Source organism: Vicugna pacos, chromosome 1 (assembly GCF_048564905.1).
Source record: "Vicugna pacos chromosome 1, VicPac4, whole genome shotgun sequence".
Classification (NCBI taxonomy): Eukaryota; Metazoa; Chordata; class Mammalia; order Artiodactyla; family Camelidae; genus Vicugna; species Vicugna pacos.
In genome coordinates this window covers 68,314,595-68,341,332 of record NC_132987.1, presented here as the reverse complement: position 1 = coordinate 68,341,332, position 26,738 = coordinate 68,314,595, and the positions used below count along the sequence as shown (strand labels likewise).

General features: G+C 40.0%; 1 protein-coding gene across 4 annotated transcripts; it reads left to right on the top strand.

The window, feature by feature from the left end:
- The first annotated feature begins 62 nt into the window (after nt 1–62).
- POGLUT1 (protein O-glucosyltransferase 1) lies at nt 63–24,142 on the top strand. 4 transcript variants are annotated; one of them, XM_072964525.1, is made up of 11 exons: nt 66–594; nt 4,234–4,324; nt 5,945–6,088; nt 10,100–10,235; nt 12,437–12,558; nt 17,604–17,663; nt 19,092–19,191; nt 20,922–20,980; nt 22,038–22,205; nt 22,862–22,918; nt 23,370–24,142. In XM_072964525.1, the coding sequence occupies exons 3-11, from the start codon at nt 5,949–5,951 to the stop codon at nt 23,524–23,526; spliced, it is 999 nt and encodes a 332-aa protein (XP_072820626.1). In that variant the 5' UTR covers nt 66–594; nt 4,234–4,324; nt 5,945–5,948; the 3' UTR covers nt 23,527–24,142. The 4 variants fall into 4 exon arrangements, with proteins under 4 accessions (XP_072820619.1, XP_072820626.1, XP_072820635.1 ...); XM_072964534.1 differs by lacking the exon at nt 66–594 and adding an exon at nt 3,216–3,292; XM_072964513.1 differs by lacking the exon at nt 66–594 and adding an exon at nt 3,299–3,457.
- The last annotated feature ends 2,596 nt before the right edge of the window (nt 24,143–26,738 follow it).

Here is a 26,738-nt window from a genome sequence, read left to right as displayed (position 1 = left end):
ACCTGCGCAGTGGAACTCGCTTTCTCCTCTGGGCTCGTGGTCCCGCCTTCCCCGCCAACCCTGGCCAACGTATTTCCTTCTTGGGCATCAGTCGCCAACCGTACGATGTGCGGTCCCCATGCTAGGAGTCCTTCCTGATATCTCTTGGACTCCATGTGACACTCGTGTTCGAGTTGTCGCCCCCATATACAGATGGGGGAGGTTGAGAGACGTCAGCTAAGATCAAGTCACTGCTCAGGAACCCAAGACGCGAATTCGTGCTTCAGCAATCAATCGTGCGCTTATTGTATGTTAAGAAAAGGACTAGATGCTGGAGTTAAGGAAACTGAATACCTCAAAGAGCTCACAGTCTAGTGGAAGAGACAAGACACCAGGAAAACGCAGTAATTACAATTTATTACAGTAAATGCAACGTTAGAAGTATGCCCAAGGTCCGGAGATAGCATGCAAGACAGGGTGATAAACTCTATGGGATGGTTGTGGTGTCAATATCAAGAAAATCTTCACAGAGAGCTTGGGGTTATTCAAGACTGCAAGAATGAATAGGCAGTTCGTGGGAGAATGGCTTTCTAGTAAAGAAGTGGCAGAAAAAAGGTAAGAAGAAAAAAGGTGGGCAACATCATAGTGAATTCAAAAACTGTCAATAGGTGTTAGAGGAAGAGTAAGCGTGTCAAAAGGAGCACTTGTGTGAGATCTCTCACTCTGGGGATTTTAAGCACATTAAGAGAATGCCCTTTGTATTCAGTATATGATTAATCTTTATTGAGAGGGATTTTTGTTGTTTTGATTTGGTTGGGGTTTTTTGTTTTGTTTTGGTGCCAGACACTAGACTAGTAGCTTTATATAATTTCATTTAAATCTCATAACATTTTGATATTATTCCTGTTTCACAGAGAAAACTGAAGGTAAGAGAAATTAAATAACTTGTTGAAACCCAGCCAATAGAACCCACTTAATAAATGACAGAACCAGAATTTAGAGCCAGAATGACCAATGTCATAACCACTAAAGTTAGTAATAGCCCGAAGTATTCTTACTGTCCTAATGTACCACAGAACTTTCATTCATGCAACATAAATCATTACATATTTTCATTGTATTCACTTGTAGGCTTATGGTACATTTATTTTCATGTTTACTCTGTTAACTACTTCCTAGCTTGCTATACTGAAACTCTGCAGCTTTTCTTTTGGCTCACCAACATTCATCTTTCATTCAGCAATTATGTATTTGGTGTCTACTGTGTACCAGGCACTGTGTTGGTGAATAAGATAGATATGTCCCTGCCCTCCTGGAGCTTTTATTCTAATGAGAGAAACATTTATTTAATATCAATCAAATAATCATAGATTATAAGTATTATGAAGGAGACAAATAAGGGGGAAGGTAGAAAATAAGGGTGCTATTTTGAAAGGAATCTGAGGAAATGACATCTCAGCAGAAACCTGAATGTTGGTAAGAAAACAGAGGTGCCAAGAGGGGAGAGATATACAATCCAGATAGAAAGCAAAACATATTCAGAGATTCTAAGGTGGATTAGAGCTTAGCATGTGTAAGAAACATAATGAAAAGCTGCACAGCTAGATCAAGGTGAGCATGAAATGAATTTGAAGACACAAGCAGGAGCTTGAACATAGAGGGTCTTTTAAACTATAGTGTTTGCATTTTAAATTAGTGGCTGGCATAGGACCTAGAAATCTGTGGTTTTTTTAAGCTCCAGGAGAATTCTGGCACTCATTCACATTGAGAACCACTGCAATAAAACACCTTACCTGTTAGGGAAATGAAACAAGTACTATTTGGATTCATGTTCAACTTATTCCTTCTGTGTAGAGGGCTCACTTACCTCCCAATCTCTTACTGCAAAGATAAGCATTGTAAAGCTGCAGAAAATACTGATTTTTACATTTCGTTTATTTTCATTTCAAAGACATTTTAACACAAGGTGATTCCATTTTCTTCAGATCACAGAAAACTGTAATTACGGAAAATGAACTCTTTCATTAAAGTTTTTATAATTGTTCTCCAGTATATTCATTTTAAACTAACTTTGAAAGTGAGGGTTATTGTGGTGTTCATCTATGGAGTACACTGCCTTAATTATGTGCCTTTGATGAACTATTCATTTTGAAGTATTGCACACCTTCCTGGAAGTAGAAGAAACTGACTCTAGTTTTCATTTGGATTCCTTAAGAAGTCTTGTAAGATATTGTTAGGGATCCATTTTCTCCTCTTTCCTACTTACCCAAAATGAATTGCATACCCCATTCATAACTAATCAACATTATTTTATCTTCCATCATTTCTCAACATGCATCCTAAATCCTCTACTACTATCAACCTAGAGTCTACTCCCACCTGCAGATTATGGCTTCCCTCTTTTTCAGTATCTCTAGCGCCATATTCCTTCACTGCAACATCTCCTTTTCTTCAGCCTGGAATACACCTATCCTATCCCTTTCTGCGGTTCATGTTGATCTTTGCCTCCACTGAAACCAGTAGCAATTCAGTGTTGCCTTAAGTTGTAAATTATCTCTGGGGAAGCGTATTTTTCTTCCCACTAGTTCTAAATTCCAGGGCACAGATCTCATCTTGTAATTCCATGTATTTCAGAGAGCGTAGGGTGTCATCATGCATATTTTAGACAATAGATAGATTCTTGTATGATCACATATAGTGATAGACCTACACTTTCCTGTAGATACCTATATATAGCTATATATATATATATACCTATACTGCACAGTATAACATCACCCACTGATTTTTTCCAATGTCTAATCCACTCCAACTGCTACAAATTCCCCTTACGACGAGATGTACCCTATACTATTTGCAACCCTTTAGGGTCTAACAGTGCTGTACACGTTAAGGTGCTCCACAAATCTATGCTATTAAGAAGTAGTTTGAGATTCTGAAGCTGTGGGCAAGAAACCTAGTTTCTCTGACCTTCAGTTTTTTGGCTGCAGAGAATAAGTTTTCAAGACGTTATAGCATGTAAGGAAGTGCCATATTAGACATATTTTGCTAGGGGATACCATTTATTCATCCTCTCCTGGAATCTGAGGCGGTGAGGGAGAGAGGGAGATGCATTTTGAACCCTTCACCACACTTGGACATGAAGCAGCTAATTATATGGCTCAGCCCTAATCAAACGCGCAGGACAGCTGCGGCCTGTCCGCCCCGCCTTTGGCGTTGGTTTACTGCGCGGTGGGTGCCCAGCTTCCCGGCGCCGCCTTCCCAGGGAGACCCGGAGGCCCGGCGGCGCGCGGGACGGCCCTCTGCCCACGTGGTGCGGCTCCACGGCCATCTTTGTGCGGGGCTGCGCTTCCGTCCGCGCCGCAGCGGGACTCCGCAGTGGGTCGGCTGGCGATGCAGCGGTGGGAGCGCTCTCAGCTTGGGTTGTGGCTGCTGGTGCTACTCCTGCCCCCTGTGCCGGGCCGTCAGAAGGAGTCAGGTGGGCTCCGGGCAGGGCCGAGCCCGCCGCTGGGGCTCGGTGTCTGGCCGGGTCCCGAGGCGCGCTCCCGCCCCCCTTGCTCCCCGGTGCGGCTGGCGGCTGGCTCGGGCAGTGGCCGCTGTGGCTCAGTGTTGGGCAGGGGACACGGGGGCGCCTCGGAGCGGAGACAATGTCTGGGTTTCTGGCGCTGCTTCTCCTGCCCAGGACCCTGGATAGTAACCCATCCTCCGAATTCAGAGTGATAGTGGGGAGGGGAGGGGATGCCCCTGTTCACTCATAGCAGGTATGGCCCAAGCTCTGCTACCCCGCACCTCCCTAACACACTAGCGGATAATTCGTGTGTCGTGTGTGAGTGTGTGTGTGTGTGTGTGTGTGTGTGTGTGGCGGGGGTGGGGTTGCCTTAGTCCATTGCAAGAAGTGAAAGAAGGGTTAATGTCTAGGGGTTTTAATCTATCCTCTTTATGGGACTCAGTTTGATTAGCAAAAGATGAGAATCCGTGTCACTCACCAGTTTATCCATAACCTTCTGAGTTCCAGGCATTAAGCTTGGAAATTTTCCCATTTCTTGGATACCTGGCAGCCTGAGTAGAGGAGCAGACTTGACATGAATGCTGGGGAGCTATAGAATGAATCCTTTCTGGCGGCTTGTTTCCACCGGTGGGTTGGGAAGTGGCTGTCTAAAAGTTTTGCCTTCTGTTGGTTCTGCCTGCCTGCTGCTAGCAAATAAGAGTGCTCGGGGATATTTTGTTAACCTTCATTTACTTCACTTTTTGAAGGTTCAAAATGGAAAGTATATATTGACCAAATTAACAGGGCTTTGGAGAATTATGAACCATGTTCAAGTCAAAACTGCAGCTGCTACCATGGGTGAGTTCTTTTCTTTGATATGTCTTTAAGAATTTAAATCTGGTCAGGAGGAAATCCCCTAAGATCCCTGAGAGACCTTGGTTGCAGTGGTCAGAGAGCCAAACATGTTTTGAGAGCAAACAGGGTCCCTGAGGTGGTTTCCTTACTTGTAGAGGATTAAAATGCCCTGGAATAGGAGAGGCCAGATGGTCTCAGGATTACATGTTAGTGTATGTACTTGTCTGATTTCCCCACGGGACAGAATGCTTCTTGAGGTCCAGGCCTATGTCTTATTCACTGTTGTATCCTTGGTGCTGGCTGTCAGTCAGTACTCAATAAATGTTGTTGAAGGAATGAATTTAGATGAATCGAATCAGAAGTTTCCTGTTGGTTATCTTTAATGTATGTGTTAGGTAGTTAGGTAAGTGGAGGCACCAGGCAGACAGGTGGAGGAAAGGGAGGATGGTCTGGAAAATGGCATTATGCCCACCTCCAGCATAAAGGGACTTTACTTCTTCTAAGTGAGTGCCAGCAAAAAAACAGCCGGTTAAAACCCGACAGCCATGACAGTGCAGTGGCATAAAGGACTAAACTGGACATGACCCAATGTTCATTGTTTTATAATTAACATTGCAGTTTAGGCCCCCCCGTATGGGTTTTTCTGTATTCACCATGGGTAAGGTCATGTGCAGAGGGGCCAAACATGACTAACCGTTCCAGGGAGGAGCCGTCAATCACTCGAGACCACCTCTAAGCGGGGATATAAGAGAAAGGGGAGACAAAAACTGCTGCTTTTCCTCCCTTGGATCAGCCTGCCTCCTATTCTTGGACGTGTACTTTTCCTTTTTTAAATAAATCTTTTAAAATCTTTCACTACACAATGCACCATTTCGGACTGTAAATTTATTTTTGGGTATGACAAGAACGGGGTCTTTACCTTTTGGGGTAAAATATGCAAATTAGGACTGGAATGTGGTATGCTAGGAAGAGTACTCTGAAGTCAGCCCTGGGTTCTAGTCCCAGATCCAAGCCACTTAACTTCTCTGGGTGTCAGATTCCTCATCAGCTAAGTAACAGGGTCCTTTAACTCTTCATTATGTTATCCTGTGACTCCTCAAAAACTTCACCTGATGCGTATGATACTTACCGAAAACTTGCTGTGTACTGAACTTTAAAAGGGATGTGAAACAGTGTAATTTCTGGTTACTGCTGTCAGTCATACATGCTGCCAGAGTATGTGGGGTGGTAGGGTCCAGAACATGGAATCACACAGTGTCAGGCATGAACCATACCTTCTGTGGGATTTAGAGAAAGGGGGCCAGTGGGACTGCTGTGACTGGGAGGACATGGGTGTAGTCTGAGTAATAAAGGAAGAATATGCATCAGGGAAGGGAGGGGCAATCCAGATGGAAGGAGGAAGAAGGGAAATTGACTTGCTTTTCCCTTTTTGTGACTTTGTTGTTGTTGATATTTTAGATCACCTGTGTTACTTCCAGGGAAAAAGTTGCTCATTCCTGCCCACTATTCTTTCCCTTAGCTTACTCTGTCCTCTAATACTAAACCTAAACCCACAGATAGGGAGTAGGTGGAATGGTAACACTTTCTTGGCCTGCTTTCCTTGACAATTCCCATTCTTTCCAGTGTCATGGAAGAGGATCTGACTCCTTTCCGAGGAGGTATCTCCAGGAAGATGATGGCGGAGGTAGTCAGCCGGAAACTAGGGACCCACTATCAGATCATTAAGAACAGATTATACCGAGAAAATGACTGCATGTTCCCCTCAAGGTAAGAGCTATAAGGTACATGAATCTTCTGACCTTATTACGTATGGGCTTACGTGATACTCTTCCTGTAGAGAATCCAATTAAAGGGACAGACAGGTGAATCCTCCATCACATTTCAGGACTACAAAATAGTGACAAGCTCTTCTTCTTGCCTGAGAATTTCTCTTGCCAACTCATGTCCTCCTTTCTCCTCTATCAAAGCCTGTCTCCTCTCTCTTTGTAAGGCTTGGGCACAGCACTGGTTGTACTGGCTTTGGATCTGCCCCTTCTCCTCCTTTCCCAAATAGAGTAGCTGCAGGACACAGGCTGATGAGACCTAGCATGAGTGAGCTGGGCTGAAGCAGGACGAGAAGCATTGACTGACTGTCTGTCAGAGGGCCAACTATTGTTCTCCATACCAAGCATTCAAAGAAAGGTGGCGGAAAGGCAAGAGAAGTAACTGGGGCTGCAGATTACGAGGCTACACCAACCAGGGCTTTAGATGTGAGAGCTGGGGTCGCCTATCAGTGGGCTGAGGGCTGCGGGGAGCAGAGAGGGTCACGGACTGAGCCTGGAAGCTGGCCTTAGGCAGCATTATATACAACAAATGATAAACTTTCCTTTTAGGAGTCTTTTTAAAAAAAACTCAAATCTTTACAAAATCACAAAGTACAAAATGTAGAGGCCAGGTTTTCCCTTACTAAGATCTTTTCTCTAAACAATATTATGTCATTAAAAGTAAAATAAATGAGCAGTATTGCAAAAAGCATGCCTCCATTTGGACAAAAGGATTTATATTGTTTGTTCTTAATAACAACTTTATTACAAATGAATATATTTTCATTGTCAAAAATACGTAAAAACAACAACCAAAAAGATCACTTAACATTCCGCTACTCTGAGGTGATCACAATTTTGGTTATCAAGTTTTAGGGGTCAAATAAGGTGGTAGTGGGGAAAACCATTGAGGTATTTTAAGCAAACATTTGTTTCGTTACTTGGGACAATAATAGAGACTTTAAGTACAAGTTGTGAGCATGAAAGAATTTCTGATTTCTACAAATGAGAAAGAAAATATGAATGTGGATATTACTGGACTTTGAAAGCTTACCCAGTGTTTAATAGTTAGCTGACCATCTCCAGATCAAATTAAATAGTACTCTCAAAGTTTCCAGAAGACACACAGCTCTTACTCCAGACCTCAGAGCATTTTGGTCAAAATCATAAGCTCTTTAGAAATGTCCTTAAGAGAACATAGGACCTTTCATTGACGATAAAATACTCTGCAATTCTTATGCATTGAAAGTTCCCTATGCCAACTACATAAACAACTAAGGAAAACAGAGTTGGACAAAAAAGAAATAAAATGAAATATTCAGAACCAGTGTCCTTAATGAAATGGACACAGTTGTGTAATACCTCAGATTCCCATCTGGCAAAAAATAGTATCTTTCTAGGTCTAGATACTTTTACCAAGTTTGAGAAATCTCTATGACATTTAAAAAATTCAGTTTCAAGGTGGCAGGGGGGAATAGCTTGGTGGTAGAGTGCATGCTTAGCATGCTCAAGATCTTGGGTTCAATCCCCAGTCCTTCCATTTAAAAAATTTCAGTTCTGAACAAAATAAAATACAAACTCAACATTTCAAGGATAAGCTGAGAGATTTTGCTGAGAAACTGGAACACTGTCTAATTAACACTGGAGACACATCTTTCAAAGATGGAGAATAATGGTATTTTTTAAAAATAATTGCCGTAGTGAGGTATGGTTGACACAAACTGCACATATTTATAGTGTACAATTTGACAAGTTTTAATGTATATATATACACCAAGAAAATGAACACATCTGTCACTACCCAAAGTTATTTTGTGCCTTATTGTAGTCCCTCTGTCCCCTCATCCCTGCCATGCCTTCCTCCCACCCTCGTCCTCAAGCATCCACTGATATGCTTTCCCTCATAACCGATTATTTCCTAGAGTTTTATATAAATGCAATCATATAATATGTGAGAGAAGGCTATTGTAAAAGCTGAATGTGAAAGAAAATAACATGTTTTAGCTGTTATATATAAATATACTGCAATAATATATTTTTTAACTTTTCAATTAGTTGTTTTCTTTTAGTATCAAAGGAGTGCTCCATACACGTGGTAAAATATTTGGATAACTCAAAAACATGTGCAAAGGAAGCTTCTCTACCACCTTAGACCCCCCAAACCACTAGTCCTTGAGTCCTCTCAAGAGACAACTACAAGTTTCTCGTATATCCTGCCAGAAGTAGTCTCTGCATATACAGTTACCTAGATTCATCGACAAGCTAGAACACACTATATCTTCTGTTCTGCAACCAACTTTTCTTTTCCATGTGACAGTAGATTTTGAAATTGTTCCATAGGATTACATACAGAACCCTTTAATAGTTGCATAAAAAGTCATTGTATGGATTTCTTTATTCAGTCCTCTATCAATGGACACTTAAATTATTCCCCACCACTGCGCTTTGGTTTTTGACTAATGTAAACTATGCTGCAGTGAACATCCTTGTACTTAACACCTTTGAGCACTCGTATAAATATACATGCAGGCTTAACTCCTAGAATTAAAATTAATAGGCCAATTAATGTGTTTCTGAAGTCTTGATAAATAGAAACAAATTGTTCTCCAGAGAGGCTGTACCTATTTACACTTCCACCACCCTTGTATCACATGCTCAGACTAGGCCTTGTACCCTCACCAACACAAGAGTCATCATCAGACTCTTGCATCTTTGACAATCTGATAGATGAAAACTGGCATCCAGCTTCACTAGAATTTTTCTTTTGTCTTGGTGATACTTTATTTTTATTGAAATATATTTGACATATAATCTGTAAATTTAAGATGTACAACATGTTAATTTGATACATTTATTTTCATATGATTGCCATTGTAGCAATAATTAGAACCTCTATCATGTTACATAATTAATTATCCTCTCTTTTTAGTAGTAGGAGTGATTCAGTTCTAGACTCATAGCAAGTTTGATGATTATAATACCATGCTGTTGTCTGTATTCACTACACTGTGCATTAGATCTCTAACACTTACTACTCATTGTAAGTTTATACCCTTAAACAACATCTGTCCTGATCCCCACCCGCTGACTCCCAGCTCCTGGTAACCGCCATTTTATTCTCTGCTTTTACAAGTTTGGCTTCTTTGGCACTTCTTTATTAGTAGTACAGTTGACCAGCTTTTAATATGTTTATGAACCAATGCAATTTTTTGCAATTATCATCCTGTATATAAATCAATATTTTAAATCAGCCGTTTTCATGCTGCCAGAAAATTTTGGTCCAGCATTAGAGTATTGCCCCTAGTATAATGCTGGTCAGGACCTCAAAGAATGGGGTGAGAAAGCTAAGCTGTCAGTGTATCCTCTCTTTCTTTCCAGAAATCCTCTGAGGATTCCCAGGAAGTTAGTCAGAAAGCTGTATTATAATCTGTGATTATGTACATAACACACCTTCTGGCTTGCAAAACTGATTTTGATAGTGTTCTGTATTCAGGTTGAAGGTAATGAAAGGTTTCTTATCTTTCCTCATAAACTATGAGACTTAATTATGGTGGAAATAGAAATGTCTCTGTGAGAAGCAAGCCCAAGGGACACAATTAAGAAAATTAGCTTTTCTAGTTCCTGTCAAAATTTGTATCTTGCTTACTAATTAAACTATTCCATGTAGGAGAAATAAAGAAAAAACTGGAAATGAATAAAGAAGAGGAAGTATTAGGAGTAGCAATAACTTAGCAAAAAGGATGATCTTGTTGGAAAGTTAGTTAAGTATTGTAAGCTGAAGCAGCTTTGCTCGAAAGATTACTTGCACAGTATGAAAGGGTAGAGCAGTCCTTTCAGAAACCTTGCTTTCAGAAGACTTTGCAGGAGGCTGATGATCTGAACACTGGCTTGTCTTACTTTGAGAGGGTCAGTGGGACCCTGCCTTGCCCTGGAGCAGGCACTGCTCTGGTGAAGTTGTGGTATTTCTGGTTGACAGGTGTAGTGGTGTTGAACACTTTATTTTGGAAGTTATTGGGCGCCTCCCTGACATGGAGATGGTGATCAATGTACGAGATTATCCTCAGGTTCCTAAATGGATGGAGCCTGCCATTCCAGTCTTCTCCTTCAGTAAGGTAAGTACAGGAGGAGCCATATGAGGGACAGAGGGTGGTCCTCTAGCGTATAAGCAGGAGATGACTGTCCTATGGCCATCTGATGGGTAGTAGTGACAATGAAGCCTCAGGTCCAGGTGTGGGTCTGTGTCCCTGTTAATTTCACAGCAGTAGAGCAGTAACACTGAGTAGACAGGGATGAGGACCTGTAAGTAACATGAGTATGAAAGCGTAAGCGTGTACAGGGCTGGGATGGAGGGTAGGGAATGAGAGAGGCCTGAGGAACCCGTAGGACATTGGAGATGGGGTTCAGAGATTGTACAGAGCATGGGAGACAGTGGCCCAGGAAAGCTCATGGGCTTGAAGTCAGGGAACACCTGCATTCAGAGATACTTGTTGAGCTGCTACAATGTGTATATCAGCCATAGTGTTAGGTATTATCTGTTCTGCCACTGTACGCCAGCATTCCAGCGTGGCTAACAGCAAGACTGAAGGTCCTAGATAACCCCACACCATTTGCACCCAAGCAGTGCATTGAGGGGACAGGCCTGAGATGCCCGAGAAAGGCATGTGAGGGGATGATCTTTGCATCTAGTTAGGGACGGATAGGAGTACTAGGAGTACTAACTTGTGGGTTTGGAGAACTCAGGACAGTTAATATCTTGGTGCTCAGGTTCACACAAATGGTGTATTGGCAGGGATGGGCCTTCATTCCCTAAAGATTAAACAGGAGAGCATTTGGGGGCACAGGAGCCTGGAAGAGAGTGGATGGAAGATTCTATGGGAGAAGAGTGGGTTTAGGAAAACCCTATGGACTTTGAGAAAAGGAACTCCATTTCTGACTTGATTTCTCCAAAGCAGAGGGACTTTTTATCCCTACTTTTTCTTTATCACAGTTTACTTTCTCTCTAGACTTGTTTATTTCCTGTGTTGCAAGTGGGCTGAGGCCACATTTGTGTTGCATTTCCCATGGTTAACCTCATTTCTCAAAAGTGCTTGGTTCCGTTGTTTGTCATGAAAATCTCCCAGAAGAACAGATAGAGGCTCCCATGTAAGTCAGTAAGGACTTTGTGTTTGTTGATATCTATTTGTCTGTGGATAATAAAGTATGACCCTCTGTATACTAACTTTCCTTTCATCTTTACTTCCCCCCCCTTTTTTTTTAAACCAGTGACTCCTAGTTTCCGAGGGAGGGATTTTGGTCTGTCAACTGTATAATAATTGTGCATCTTCTTTTGAGCAGTTATTATGCCTGAGGTACTTGATGAATCATATACCATTTTTAAAATATTTGAAAGAAGGCAAACAGTATATTACATATGTAATTCCAGTGGAAGAAATGGTAGACTTAGAGGTTTGCCAGTGGCCAGAATTTTAACAGAAGTAACCATAAAAAGGGAACAAAATGGTTTCAAACTTTTTTCGAAAGATGTGGGATAACACCCCTTTCCCTCATTCTACCCATCACCACTTTGACCCTGATCAAAAAAAGAGAAATAACCAAAAAATAACTTAGAATTTATTGATCAAACGGTGTAAGCTCAGCAGTGTCACAGTGTTAGTTAATACTCACACTTATTGAGTATTTACTGTGTGTCAGACACTGTTCTAAGCTTTTACATATACTAACTCGTTTAATAGTCGAAACAAGCTTGTTAGATATTATCAACATTATTATTTCTCCTGTTACAAAGAGAAGGAAATGGAGACATGGAAAGATTAAGTAACTTGCTTTGAGTTGGAAAGAGGTAGAGTCAGATGATCTTTCTCAAGAACCCACACTCTTAACCATTACACTGTATTTCCTAAGTCTTGCTCTTAAAAGACCCATTTAGGAAATAACCCAGAACTGGTAAGACTGTATACATTCCAAGTGTAATATCAGTTAAAAGATGAGAGAGCTATGTGATCATTCAGAAATGGGTGTATTTCCTTAAACTAAAAACTCCAACAATGTATGTCCTCTAGAAAAACAGAACTTTGGGAAACTGGGAAAGTTGACCTTTAGTGTGATTTCATACTCGGATTCATTGAGCTCATGAATTTTAATCCATGGTCATTTTTGCCTTTTAATGTCTAGAGTCTAGACTTTGCAGACTAGAGAAAATGTATCTTTGGCAATGTAATAGTAGGCAATGTAGATCCTGTGGCATGAGTGCAGTCTGCTGCTTCTTCCTCTGCTCTAAGACTGATTTAGAATAACCTCTCTGTTTCTGTTGAAGACATCAGAGTACCATGATATCATGTATCCTGCTTGGACATTTTGGGAAGGAGGACCTGCTGTTTGGCCAATTTATCCTACTGGTCTTGGACGGTGGGACCTCTTCAGAGAAGATCTGTTAAGGTAGGTCCTTTAGAGAGGTTTTATTTATCCTTCTTTTGTGAGTTGTCTTGAAACAAACAGTATAAACAATTATTTTCTTTAAAATAACTGTTAAGTTAAAAATAAAAGACAAAAAATCTTTATAGCATAAGCAGTGCTGTACGTGTATAAAAATATTTACATATATAGAGAGAAAGAGCAAAAGAACCTTCCTACCCTAAAGTGTCAGTAGGGTTTCTGTGGGAGGGATTATAGAAGCCTTTTCTTTTCTTCTTTAAATTTTACTGTACTTTTAACATTCTCTAAATAAGAGTGAATTACTTTTATAATTAGGGGGAAAAAAATCAATTACTTTTATAATTAGGGGGAAAAAAAATCAAAGATAGAAAATTACTTGGAGGAATTATACATGTACTTAAATGAAGAGCTAAGTCCTTTAGGCGTGGCTGGGCTGGGCTTAAGTGTCACATAGGCATCTCAAGTGCAAGTTTATTCCAGATCCTCTCTGATTCACAACTGAAACTTGCCTTGGCCTGTTGACTATATACTGCCATCATTTCAGAATGCAGATTGTCTGGGTCATCAAACTGGAGGTATTTCTTAACTAGCGACATGTTCATTAACAATTCAAACAGCATTGGTACCTGGTTAGCACACTTCTAGAAACACAGTCTTTCTAGGCCTTCTTTCACATGTAGAGAAAGCAATCATTTAATTCAACTTTATTTCCACACATATCTATCACCTGTACTAAGTGTGGCTGGAGATTTAAATGGGCTGAAGAGAACATCCTCTCTCTGGAGAAACTTAGGGCCAGGGTCCTTAGTGGCAGCTGGACCCACGGGGTAAAGAAGCAAGTCTATTATTCAGCAGGTATAATTGGGAAATTATTTTTTTAAGAAAATTTGGTCTCATACTTTATAGAGCTAGAATTGGAAATTGTTCTTGTCCAACTCTATATTTCAGGGACGAGGGAGTGAAGGCCCAGAGAAATTAAGTGACTTACTTGGTCAAGGTCAGGAACCAATTTAGGCCTAAAGTTCAGACTTCTAAGTGCATTATCCTCTCCACTTTACTGGTTAACATTACCTGTGTTCTCCAGACATTGAGACCACTATTTCTTATGTAGCTTTTGATTTTGAACATAATAACAGAAGTAACCATAAAAAGGGAACAAATGGTTTCAAACTTTTTTCGAAAGATGTGGGATAACACCCCTTTCCCTCATTCTACCCATCACCACTTTGACCCTGATCAAAAAAAGAGAAATAACCAAAAAATAACTTAGAATTTATTGATCAAACGGTGTAAGCTCAGCAGTGTCACAGTGTTAGTTAATACTCACAATTTTGAGAGAAGAAAAAATAAAAATGTCTTTTAACTTTTTTCTCCAAGTTATTCTTGGCCTTAGTTTTCTAATCCTTTTTTTTTTTTTAAAGGTACTTGCAAATACCCTTTTCACACCCTTCCTTCTTTTTGTAGGTCTTTTCCCACCTGCTATATATCTACTTTGTTTTTAAAATCTTCAAAAACAGCTTTTTTTCTGCTTGGGAAACCTATGCATACTTATAAAAATTTATAAATATGTTTAACCTAGGTAACTTTTCCCCACTTATCAGTGTCTTAGAAATCTCTCGATGTCAGTACATATGAAATGACCTTATTGTTTTAAACAGTTGCATGGTATTCCATCGGATAACAATTTACTACCTTATGTCCTTTGATGGACATTTAGGCTGCATATGTAATATATGCATAATTTCTTATTTTCTGGACTACTTGAGAGTATGTTGTTTATCTTATAACCCTGTACCCCTTAATACTTTAGTGTGTATTTCTTAAGAGCAAGAGTGTTCTCTTTTATAACCACACTGCAATTATCAAACACAGGAAACAATATCAATTCAACACTTAATCGTCCCAGTCATGCCCTATAAGGTACATCCCCCCTCCAGTACAGGATTCATTCCAGCATCACGTGTTCCATTTAGTCTTCGTGTCTCTTTAATCTCCTTTAATCTGTAACAGCTCTTCAGTCTGTCTTTCTCTTCATGACATTGACATTTTGAAGGATATAGGCCACTTTTTTTATAGAATGTTCTGCAGTATGATTTTGTCTATTTCCTCATGGTTAAATTCAGTTTATTCATTGCTGGCTTGAATTGCCTACACAAGTGATTTTGTGTCCATCTGCCTCTCATTAGAGATGTTAATTTTGATCACTTGGCCATGGTGTTCTATCAAGTTTCTCCACTGTGTAGTTACTATTTTGACCCTTGTAAATCAATAAGCAATTTTTAGGGAGATAGAATTTTTTTTTAAATTGAAGTACAGTCAGTTAAAATGTGTCAATTTCTGGTGTATAGCACAGTGTCTCAGTCTTGCATATACATATACATATTCGTTTTCATAAGGGAGATAGAATATGTTTTAAAATCTAATCATATGTGAATATGTGTTTCTTTTGATACCTTCACCATTTATTCTTCAGTTGAATTTATTCATGATTACAGAGTTGCTGTTTGATTTTTTAGAGCCCTCCATGCAGAATCACTGTCCCTGTGATTTCATTTCTTACCTTGAAACTTTAGTTATCTGCTCGATTATCTGCCTTGATGTCTACCTGCATTTTTCTGTTTTTATAATCTTTTGGAAGTCTGTCCCCCATTGACTTACTTTTCACTCTGTAGAAGACTTCAGTGTCCCTGTAGATTTAAAGAATTCACTCTACTGTTGGTGGAGGGGTGGGATTATAAAGGAGGGCTGGGGGCAGCACCAAGCTGTGGTGGCCGCTGTTAGTACTTGCCTGGAGACAATGTCCTAACATGGGTCTTTTGAGGGCTGGGGAGTTGGGTAGGAAGAATGAGGGAGAGGAAAAAATAGAGATGATTCTTGGTTCAAGTCTGAGTATATTAAGTGCAGCTTTCCCAGGTACCAAGGAAATTTATACTCAACATGTCAGTATAAATTGACGCATTTCTTTGTTGAGTAGTTTGGCAATATATGTCAAAATGTAAAATGGGTATATCATTTGAGCCAGCCATTTTACTTCTAGACTTTATCCTGAGAAGTTAATTAGGTAAGTATGCAAAGATGTATGTACAAGGATATTCACTACAGTGTTTTTTTTTAAGGCAAAAAGTAAAAAACTACCTAAAAGTCCACCAATAAGGAAGGAAGTGAATTATAAGCTGGCTATAAAATGGAATACTGTGCGTGAGTGGAAAGTAGAGGTAGTATAGGGCTTAACAACAGGGACTCTGGGTTCAAAGTCTGGCTCTTCTTGGCTGTGTGACTCCAGGCAAATTGCTTAGCCTCTCAAGGGCCTCCGCAGTAAAGTAGGACTAACAAAACCCACCATATAAGGTTGTGAGAATGAGTTAGTAGGTATATAAAGCACTGAGAACTGTGCCTGGAACACAGTAAGTGCTATATAGGTGTTGGCTCTTATTATTATCTATAGTATGTCCCAGCGAGAATGTTACCTAGAAGCACGCATGGTATGATCTCTGTTATACAGAGCTAGGTTTCTCAGTCTCGATACTTTTGACTTTTGGGAGTAGGTCATTCTTTGTAGTAGGGGGCTGTCCCATGCACTGTTGGATGTCTAGCAGTATCCCTGGCCTTTGCTCACTAACTGCCAGTAGCAGTCCCCCAGTAGTGACAATCAAAAATGTCTCCAAACATGGCCAGATGTCCCCTGGGGGAGAGGGGCAAAATCACCTGCAGAATTCACAGTTGAGAACCAGTCCTGTGGAGAGATGGTTGGAAGAAAGTTCTTCACTGAAACATTAAATTGTTTTGTTCTGTTTTGTTTTGACTTTTTTTTCCTTTTTAAATTATTAAAATTTTTAATTATTTAAATTAAAAATTATTTAAATTTTTTATACTTTATTTTTTGGTGGGGGGAGGTAATTAGATTTATTTATTTGTTCTTAGAAGAGGTACTGGGGATTGAACCCAGAACCTCATGCATGCTAATCATGCACTCTACCACTTGAGCTATACCCTCCCCCACTGAAGTGTTAAACTGTTAAAAGTGGTTGTCTATAGGTGGGGAGATTCCAGATGATTTTTTTTACTATTATTTTATGCTTTTCCATTCGAATTTTATATAATAACCATATATCACTTTTTCATTAAAAATAAAACAAATAAAAAACCATAAAACAAACAAAAAAAACCCGGTGCTATAGTGTTTATATTTTGGTGGGAGGGAGTATGGGACAGAGTGAGAAATAGCTGGACTAGAGAATCAGGTAAAGATAATCCAGCAAGAAAGGAATAGAAGATAAGCCAGGAAAATATGGAGCAGTGGTTTCACCTGCCACTAAGTGTATCTGAAAAGTACCTCTACCTGAAAAGTTTCTGTCCTGGGTCTCTGCATTAGAACAAATGCTCACCAGTCCCTCATTACCTCCAGTTCAGTCCAACTCCCTCCTTTTTCAGAGGAAGATGCTGCACAAACTTCTGTGCAAGTTTCCTATGAAGTGAGTTGAGAATGATGCATCTGTGAGTTTCAGCAGTTTCAGCAAGGAAAGCTGGTCGTGGTGATGGGCACTGAGACTTGAGTTTCAAGGACTTTGTCTTTATGGAGCACTTAGTAAAGTTTCGAGAATACCAGGGTGCTTTGCAAAATCAAACAAATGTTATGCATCTAAAACATGAAGTCAGGAATGATCTGTTTTCTTGCCTTTAATTCAGTTTCTGATATTTTCTGCAGTTGTCTTTGCCTATTAATTTTATCGATAGCACTCAAAGTGGGGAAGAAGTCCTCATTGTATTGAATTAAATAGAGCTAAACATATCATTTAGTTTTGGGAACGTGTCTTTCAATATTGGTACGTTATTAATTGAACAGTAGATTTGTAGATACAGCTAGCTAGCATCTCCAGAGAAATGAAGTAATAACAAAAGGGAACATAATGTTATTTAGAGCTTTTTCTTTTGAGTAGCCTAGATCAGACTTATTTAAAAATGTAAAGGTCTCAACTAATCTTAATGGTTCAAAAACCTCCTTATATAGTTAAGGAAGAAACATAGAAACTAATTAAGTCTATTTTTAGGTCAGCAGCCCAGTGGCCATGGAAAAAGAAAAATTCCACAGCATACTTCCGAGGATCAAGGTGATTATATTTTCTGACATTTTACAAACGATATCCTTCTAGCTAGTATGTAAACTATAAGTAATTTTGAGGGCAGGAAGAACTCTAGTTCAAAGAGAAAGCTAAGATAACTAAGAAATAAACATAGAATCACAGGATGTTAGACTAGAGAAGAACTCAAATTATTTGCCCCAAATCACTCTTAGTTGAACTGAAATTCAAAGGAATAAAGTTCATCTGTCCAGTCATTCAACAGATATTTACAAAGTGCCATGAATGTGATGGACTTTGACTGTATAATGTTGAACAGAACCATGAGATTCCCTCACCTAAGAGATTACAGTTTCCTAGGAGTAGCTTATGATCTTGCCCATAGTCACTGCTAGTTAACAGCAGAGCAGGAACCATCACTGCCTTTTTCATCAGATCGTGTGGCTGCCAAATAGTGGTGGAAGCACAGACTGAAACCAGTGAAAATGGAGAGGGAAGCAAGGGAAAAAGAGAGAAAGAGGGAAAGGGAAAAGGCTGTGGAAGGACCCTGTCTGTGTTGTTCAGCTCCCTCTCCCCAGTGCCGAGAACAGTTCCTGCCATGTAGATGCACAAGGAATTTCTGTTGGACAGATGAATACCAAATAGGCTGAAGAGAGAAGAGTTTTTCAGTTTTCTCAGTGCGTCCTTGTCAGAGGTCACACCCTCTCTTCACTTGGGCAGTGGACTTCAGGGTGCAGATGAGCCCAACAACCACTGCTTGTGGTTCCTTACCAACTTCTTGATTCTCAGATCTTCAGATCACAGATTCTTAACTTGGGAATCTATGTGTGGCCTTAAAGGTTCTAGGACTTCCTTGAAATTCTATGGGGATATGTGCATTTTTCTATAGAGGGGGTCCACAATTCTCAACAGATTCTCAGAGGGTCCCTGACCCCTCAGATGTCAAGACCATTTGCTACTGGGACCATAACTAGGACTTTTTCTACACATAGTTTTCAGGTGTTTGAGAACCCTTTTGTTTTCTTTTTAATTTAAATATTTTGCTGGACTTTACAGAGCACACACAACAAAGGTCATGTAGCTATTTTGGTGAGTGCTGATTACCTGGTCACACAGCTATGAGTACCAGTGATTAGAGGCTGCATGAACCTTCTAAATCATTTCCTGGGATATGGCCGTAGTGACCAGAACAACATAATCTTAAAGACTAGATGCAAGCAAGGAAGGGCCAAATATTCCCCATCCCTGAAGGGTAAAGTGGGGAACAGCCCAGGACCACCTAGGTGCAGTAGGATCTAGTATCCCCTCCTCTCCTGTTACAGTACCAGTGAGTTGTCTGTCTGTGTGTACAGTCATTGCCGTCATTGCATTGGGTCCGAGTACTGCTTATCTTTCAGAGATTGGGAACAGTATTATGGTGTGGGACACATAGTTTTACATCATGCGTTTCTTTTGTAGGACAAGTCCAGAACGAGATCCTCTCATTCTTCTATCGCGGAAAAATCCCAAACTTGTTGATGCAGAATACACCAAAAACCAAGCCTGGAAATCTATGAAAGTAATCACCATTCATCTGAATAGAACTATAACAGTGAACATTCTCATTTAAAGAACATTGCCACTTGGGTAGAATTTCAGATTAGGTTTCCTCTCGGTGGTGGGTTGAACACAGAGAAGGGTCCATGGGCTAAAATTAGCATATATGTAAATTATCCTTTTTCAAACTCACATTGCTTTTCTGGCCCATGTTATGACTAGTATTTTATACAATGAAGGCTTAAACCAGAGGTCACGAATTTTCTATGTAAAGGGCCAGATGGTAAATATTTTAGGTTTTGCGGATCCTAAGGTCTGGGCTGTGGTTACTTGGCTCTGCTGTTGCAGCGTGAAAGCAGCCATAGACAATATGTGAAGGAATAAGCGTGGCTGTGTTCCAATAAAACTTTATTTATGACACTGAAATTTGAATTTCATTTAATTTTCCCATGTCATAAAATATTCTCCTTTGGATTTTTTTTCCAGCCACTTGCAAGGTAGAAATAATCCTGATTTACAGGTGGCACACAAAAACAAGGAGTGGGCTGATTTGGCCTGTAGGCTAAAAATTTGCCAATCCTGGGTTTAAACCAGTGGTTCTCTACTCTGACTATACAACCTAACCAGAGAGCATGAAAATGAATCAAATGAGTCAGAATCTCTGGGGATGGAGTACAGGCATCTTTATTTGCTTAAAATTCCCCATGTGATTCCAAGGTGAAACCAGCAGTGACTTGCTTCTTTGGTTTGGAGTCCATCTCTCTCCTCTTAAGTCTGTGACTTCTTGCCTTATACAAAGAACTTGAAGTCATCAGTGTCCTCATCTGAAATGTCCGTATACCATAAGAGGGTGATATGGGAAAAATGTTTTAACTTATTGTCAGAAAAACTGAAACTAAGAAATACTAAGTAAAGATGCATATATTTATTATGTGATAGTTTTATTCAAACAGCAAATGAGGTATAAGAAACTTCATTAAAAAAAATAGAAAGATGAAAAGTGTAACCATTCAGCACAGCATCTACTATGGGAGGCAGCAAAAGCAAACTAGACTTGTTCCCCTCGTCAAGTTTTACTGTCTGCTAAGGTGACTGGAATATGGATGGGGGTCTCAAACTCAGATGCCCCCAGGGTTGCAGTAGTGCAGCAGGAGAGACTGCCGAAGGTCCAGTCATTGCTGCCAATGGAATAGGAACTCAGTTTGTCAAATCTTCCTTTTTTTTTTTCCCCAAGAAAAGTTGGAAATCTGGATTTTTGAAAGAAATATCCTACCACCTATATAAATGCTAGCAGTGGTTTGAATATTTATTTTTAAATACTTCGCAAGCTCAACAAAATTTGTGTGTGGGCTATACCTGGAAGCCCTCCAGCCACATTTATAACCTCCTGTGTGGTATAATTTCCACGGAGGGAAATGTGCTGAAGGCTGTGACCTCTGAGTTCAGAGGAGGATCCACCAGGCTCCGGGGGAGCTTAAACTGTAAAATCAGACAGAGCCAGGTTAGAACCCAAGCTCTTCTATTTACGGCCATGCGACCCTGAACAAGTCTCCTGACTTCTCAAATCTTTGGCTTCTTCATCTATATATATAAGGGGATAATATATATATAATGGGATAATTATGCCTCCTCAGTCTGTTTATTATGAGACGTAAATGAGATCACGTTGATGAAATGTTTAGCAATGCTTGCTGCACAGTGGTCTTCAATAAATATTTCTACTGCTGGTACTAATTTCCTTTTCACTGAAAGGATACCCTGGGAAAGCCAGCTGCTAAGGATGTCCATCTTGTGGATCACTGCAAATACAAGTAAGATTTCCAGGATTCCTGACTCTCCCGTTTTCCCTGTTGCTTTTGGAATAGCTTCACTTTGGGTGAGAACTTTAATACTTGGGCCCAGCTGGGGTTTAGGAAAGTCACATTAATTCATTTAGCTGTTGTTTACTGATAGCCTGCTGTGCACAGGGTTCTAGCCTGAGTTGTGTGGGAACTGCAGAGACAGTGAAACACAGCCCCTGCTTCCATGGAGCGTGCATGCTTGTTGTCAAAGGGATGGGGTTCCCTGTCTCCACACCCCACCCAGCCAAGAGCTGAAGTTAGAACGAGTATTTATTAGGTTAATAAAAAACAGTGTAAGGTACAGCATGAATAAAGCATAAGTAAGTAAAATATTATATTTAAATGCCAGGACTAAGAATTTGATGAACAGGTAAAACCAGGTCAGGAGGAGGGCAGTGGGAGGATTCAGAGAGATGAGTGCCGATTACACTGCACAGTGGGAACCACAGCGTAGAAGCCACTCTGGTTGGAGACAAGGGTACATGCATGAGAAGTGCTGAAAAGGAAATGTTTTTTGCTAAGACAGCTTTCTTACACAGGGCATTTCTTTGAAGGTTGATAGGTATGCCTGGTTGTCTTCTCTGGACTTTGGAAGAGGGAACAGGGAACAGGGCATGCTTTGACCAGACAGGTTCCTTATGGGAAAAACAAGGCTTTGAGGGGCCATAATGTGTTAGAGAGACTTTAGGCCTAGAAAAACTTGTAGCAAAGGGTGAGGTATTGTTTCCATCTGAGCCTGGTGTCTGCTCTACCCAGCCCCGAACTGCTGGCCTGATCTGTCTCTGCCTGGAGAAAGTAGCCCTCTTTTCCTCCTCACCCTGGCATTCCTAGGAGCAAACTCTAACCCTTAAAAGCAAGGAGTTCGTGGAAACTCTAGAGACATGCTGATGTGTCCTTGAAAGCTGAAAACGTAAAGAAAGGAGATACGTTATAAAAAGAAAGAAGGGGAAGCAGGAATAAGAAAAAAAAGGGCATATTTATGACACAGGCATATACTATCAAGTATATTTTGCTCTTTCTTTTCCAGGTATCTGTTTAATTTCCGCGGTGTAGCTGCAAGTTTCCGGTTCAAACACCTCTTTCTGTGTGGTTCACTTGTTTTCCATGTTGGTGATGAGTGGCTGGAATTTTTCTATCCACAGCTGAAGCCATGGGTTCACTATATCCCAGTCAAAACAGATCTCTCCAATGTCCAGTAAGCAGCTCTCCCCCAAGCAGAATTTCTGATTCCCTCAATCTGCCTCTAAGGCCCTAGCCACTTAAGGCATTTACTCCTAATGACTTTTTCCTTTGAAAGCTTTGGGTTTTTTTTTACATTTAGTTCTCAGAGATAACATTGCATTGTTATCCAGTAAGTCTGAGTGGGATTTAATTTTTAAAAGTGCTTTAAAGCCAATTCAAAATGTAACATTCAGACAGTATGCAGTGAAAAAGCTCTAATCTCTCAAGGTCCAAAGATGGGGGGATATTCGATTGTGTTATATGGTCAAAGGGACTTTCAGATAGAGCATGAAGATTGACCTCAGGGAAGCCTGAGGCAAATTTCCTCTCCTGAAGAAGGAGCTAGGAAGAGGAGAAGGCGAGAAATGTGAGCCCAGTGTCCTCTTCTGGGGCCAGAGCAGGAGATATGAGGGAAATGTTTTTCTTCACTATTGATTTTTGATGTGTATCATTGAATATTTTTCTATTTTCTCTAATATGTTCCATAACTATAACAGATTGTCTTTAGAAAGAAATATCCACCATCCACATATCTAGAGGTTAACTACAGACATCCATCTATGATCCCTCCAACTTAGTACTAATGAGCTTGGTCTGTATTTCAGAGCCTAATAATTCTTTCCGTTTTAGGGAGCTGTTGCAGTTTGTAAAAGCAAATGATGATGTAGCTCAAGAAATTGCTGAAAGGTAAAGTTCCATTCATTTTTCCTTTTCCAGTTTATTTTATCACCCCTGTTTTGTCTGAGCTTGAGTCATATGAATGTTGTTACCATGGTGATACCTGGATTTCATCCTCATTATAGAGATAATCAGAATTAAAGCTGTCCTGGGGGAAAACACACATTTACAAATGTCCCACGCCCATTCTTTATAGAGTTAGACTGAAATCTTTGAAGTAATTAAAGTACTTTTTCTGAGGATAGGCTGTTTACATATTTGTTTTCAAGAAGAAAAAAAAGTGTTCTTTGCCAAGTGCTTGTGTGTGGTTATGATGGCTGTAGAGCTGGTTTTGAGGATCAAAGAGTTAATTTACATAAAGTACTCTGAGCAGTGCTTGGCACAAGGTAAGCACTCAGGTGTAAGCTACTAGTATTATTAAATGCCATGCTTGAAATCTTCTTATTAATCTTGTTTCTAGGGGAAGCCAGTTTATTATGAATCACTTGCAGATGGATGATGTCACCTGTTACTGGGAGAACCTGTTGACTGAATATTCTAAATTGCTCTCCTATAACGTTACAAGAAGGAAAGGCTATGAGCAGATTATCCCCAAAATTCTGAAAACTGAACTCTAGTAGTCATCATTGGACTGTAGTCCTCTCCGTGGCAGCGGCTCTCAGACGTCCTGCAGTCAGAAGCTTACTCTTGAGTGTGGTACCTATCCTTGGATACTATTACCAAGTCAAATATCTGATTTTCCTTATCATGCCGAACCAAGAGCAACTTTCAAGAAAAATCCAAAATGTATCTAAATACAGATATGATGCGGCTCAATGCTTTGGCTGAATAGGATGAGAAATCATGAGATACGGGTTTTGAACCCAATTCTGCCTTTCAGTTTCAGGACTAATCACAGCTTGTGCCTCAGATCATCCACATGTGTATGTCCGTCACTGTGAAACTGAGTGTGTTCATGGGATGATGCCCTTTGTCCTGTTGTTTGGAGCAGAAAATCGATTATTTGGAACTAGTACAACTCATCACTGCAATTCTGCAGTTATGCTACACTTGATCTGTGTTGCTGTATGTTAATGTAGAAAGCCCTGTAGGGTTTGTGAAAAATACTTGGTGATTATTTCCTGAGAGGTCTAAGGAAGCAGTAGCTGTGCCATCAGTGACATAGGATTTCTCTTTGGTAAAGCATAAACTCCTTGGTACTCAGGAGGTTTCTATAAAGCCACGTAGAAAGGGGCCAATTTTATGATTAATTATTGCAATTGGATTTCAAGTTCCCTTTTTGTGCCTTCACACCCTTCTTTATAGTCTGTTTCCAAAAAAAAGATAAAAACCTCTTAATGAATTTAGGAAGTAGTCCTTACTCTTTAAAGGAACTGTGCATAAAACAGCAACTCTTCCTCATTCTTCACACACCCTTAATATTTTTCCTCCATGAACTGGCAGCCATCCACTCTTGCAGGTGTCTCAAGGAGTCTTCATATGTGAAATGTTGTTAAGTTAGGAGTTTAGAGCATTCAACTTTAGCACTTAATCTATATAGGAATTATTGGTTTTAGTGCACATCCATGTTGGAGTGCTTCCTTTTCCTTTTCTTCTCTTTTTGAAAAAGCCACGTTGATAGTAGTTTAATCTCTCAGGATGTTCTCCGTAACGTAGTAAAAAAATGAAAAAAACAATTTAGATTAAAACCCACATAGTCTGATGACTTAGAACAGCCCTTATCCCTTAGGCACAAACTTCACACAGAGAAATCAGCTCTTTTCCTTTGCCTCTTAAGAACTCTTTGGTGTTAACTGGTTTTAAAATTAGTAAATGTAAGATTCAGTTATATAAAATCAGGGACTTTATTCCATTTGTGAAATAAGTATTTGGCCTTTTAAACTCCCTTTCACAAAATTTTAAGCCTGTGGACCTTCTTAGAGGACTTTCTGGTAAGATCATTGCATGGAATAAGGCAGATGTTTAAAGTTAGATTTTTTATTTGAGTATTAAAAACCCATGGGGACCATGTCCTTTGGTGTTATAAGTCCGGCGATAAGCAGTCTAGATTTCTGAGTTGTACTGTAGTTTTGCCGTATCAATAGGAGGCCATCGGAGAGATTACCACTCTATTTTAATTTTCTTCTCACTAAACTAGGAGCAAAATTTTCCGTCCTTTGGATTAGGAGCTGAAGCTGCGTTTACCTGGGAGTGTTTCCCACTTTGCTTCAGGTTCCAGCTCAAGCATCATCTTCTCTCAGAATCCTTGTTTTCATTCCTCTTGGCAGTTAGAGGCTATCATAACACTTTGCTCATTATATGTCCTCTATTATATGTCATCACATTGCACTGTATTTGACTGTTTCTCCTGCTATTCTGTGAGCTTCTTGATGAGTGAGAATCATGTTTTACTCATCCTGATATCTCCATTACCCAGCACAGTGCCTCACACAGAAGGATGCACAGAAGGATGTTGGAAGGGTAGGTGGATGGATGGATGTGTGGATGGATGAATGGAGACAGCAGGCTTAACTAGATCCTATTTATAGATTGCTCAGCCATTGGCTCCAAGGGGGACTGGACAAGACTGTAAGAACTGGATCAATGCAAATTATTACCTGCCCTCTGAAGAGTCAATAAGGGCATCTTTTTGTATTTAAATATAGCAAATGTTATTCAGATTTTACATTTATCTGTTTGCCTCAGTGTAGATGCTGAAGATGGTGTGTAATGATATGTAAAATGTATGGTATTGAAATAATTTTTATCTCCATAACTTGAAGGTGGTAGTTGTTTGTTGTTACACTAGCTGGGTCCCAAACTTACCCTTTCTTCTTCAGCTAAAAGCGACACTTTTCTTTGAGGAAAGAGAATAACTGAGTTTATTTAGTGAAGTGGGATACTTGGGTAACACAAGTAATGCTTTTCCTTTCTTTATCTGGGGAGTATAATCTGTGTGATGTTGGCAATGTGCCACCTTAATGTCAGGTTCTCCTAGGTGCCAAGAACAGAAAACATCTCTAGCTGGTTTAAGCAGAAAGAACTTTTTAGAAGAATGTGAGGGCAGCTCAGAGAATCTAAACAAATTTTGTAGCAGCTGGAAGGGTAGAAAGCAGGGCAGCTCCAGGAATCTCAATAAAAGTTTGGACTGTCTCTAGTATGTTGCTGTGAGCAGTTTCAGAGACTGCCGGTCTCTGTCTCACAGCCAAAGATTCCCAAGAGAAAAAAATTTAATGAGTGCCTTTGGGTCAGTTCCAAAGAGGCTAGTTCCCTACCCTTCACCCTTGCACTGGCTGTGGACAAGAACATAGACAGATATCTAAAAACCCATCTTTTCATCCATATAAAGATGTCATCACTTAAGATAACCCTACTGCATCCAGAGGTAAGATGTGGGTGGAGCAGAAGGGTACAAATTACTCATTTAATATTTATCAAATACTTCTTGAGCATCTACTGTACACAAACAGTAGGAGAAAAAAAAATGTTTACAACAGGCTCCCTAACATGAAAGAGCTCTCTATTTGAGATGATAAACAACAATAAGAGAGGCTCCATAGGCAGAGGGTGATTAAGGAGATAGGAGACCTTAATCAGAAGTACAATTATTTATAACGACAATGTGAATTTGAAGGTTAGAGGAAGAAGAAATTTATATCTGGTGCAGATGGAAACTTCACGGAGGTAAAAACTGAGTTACACTTTGAGAGATGGGTAAATGAAGTGGTCCTTGGAGCTCTCAAAATTCATTCTATCTACCTGTGGTAACAGTTTATGACATATATAGTATAATAAAGTGTAATAGATGTAGCAAGGGCAGTACCTGATGAACCTAGCAGGGAAAGGGAAC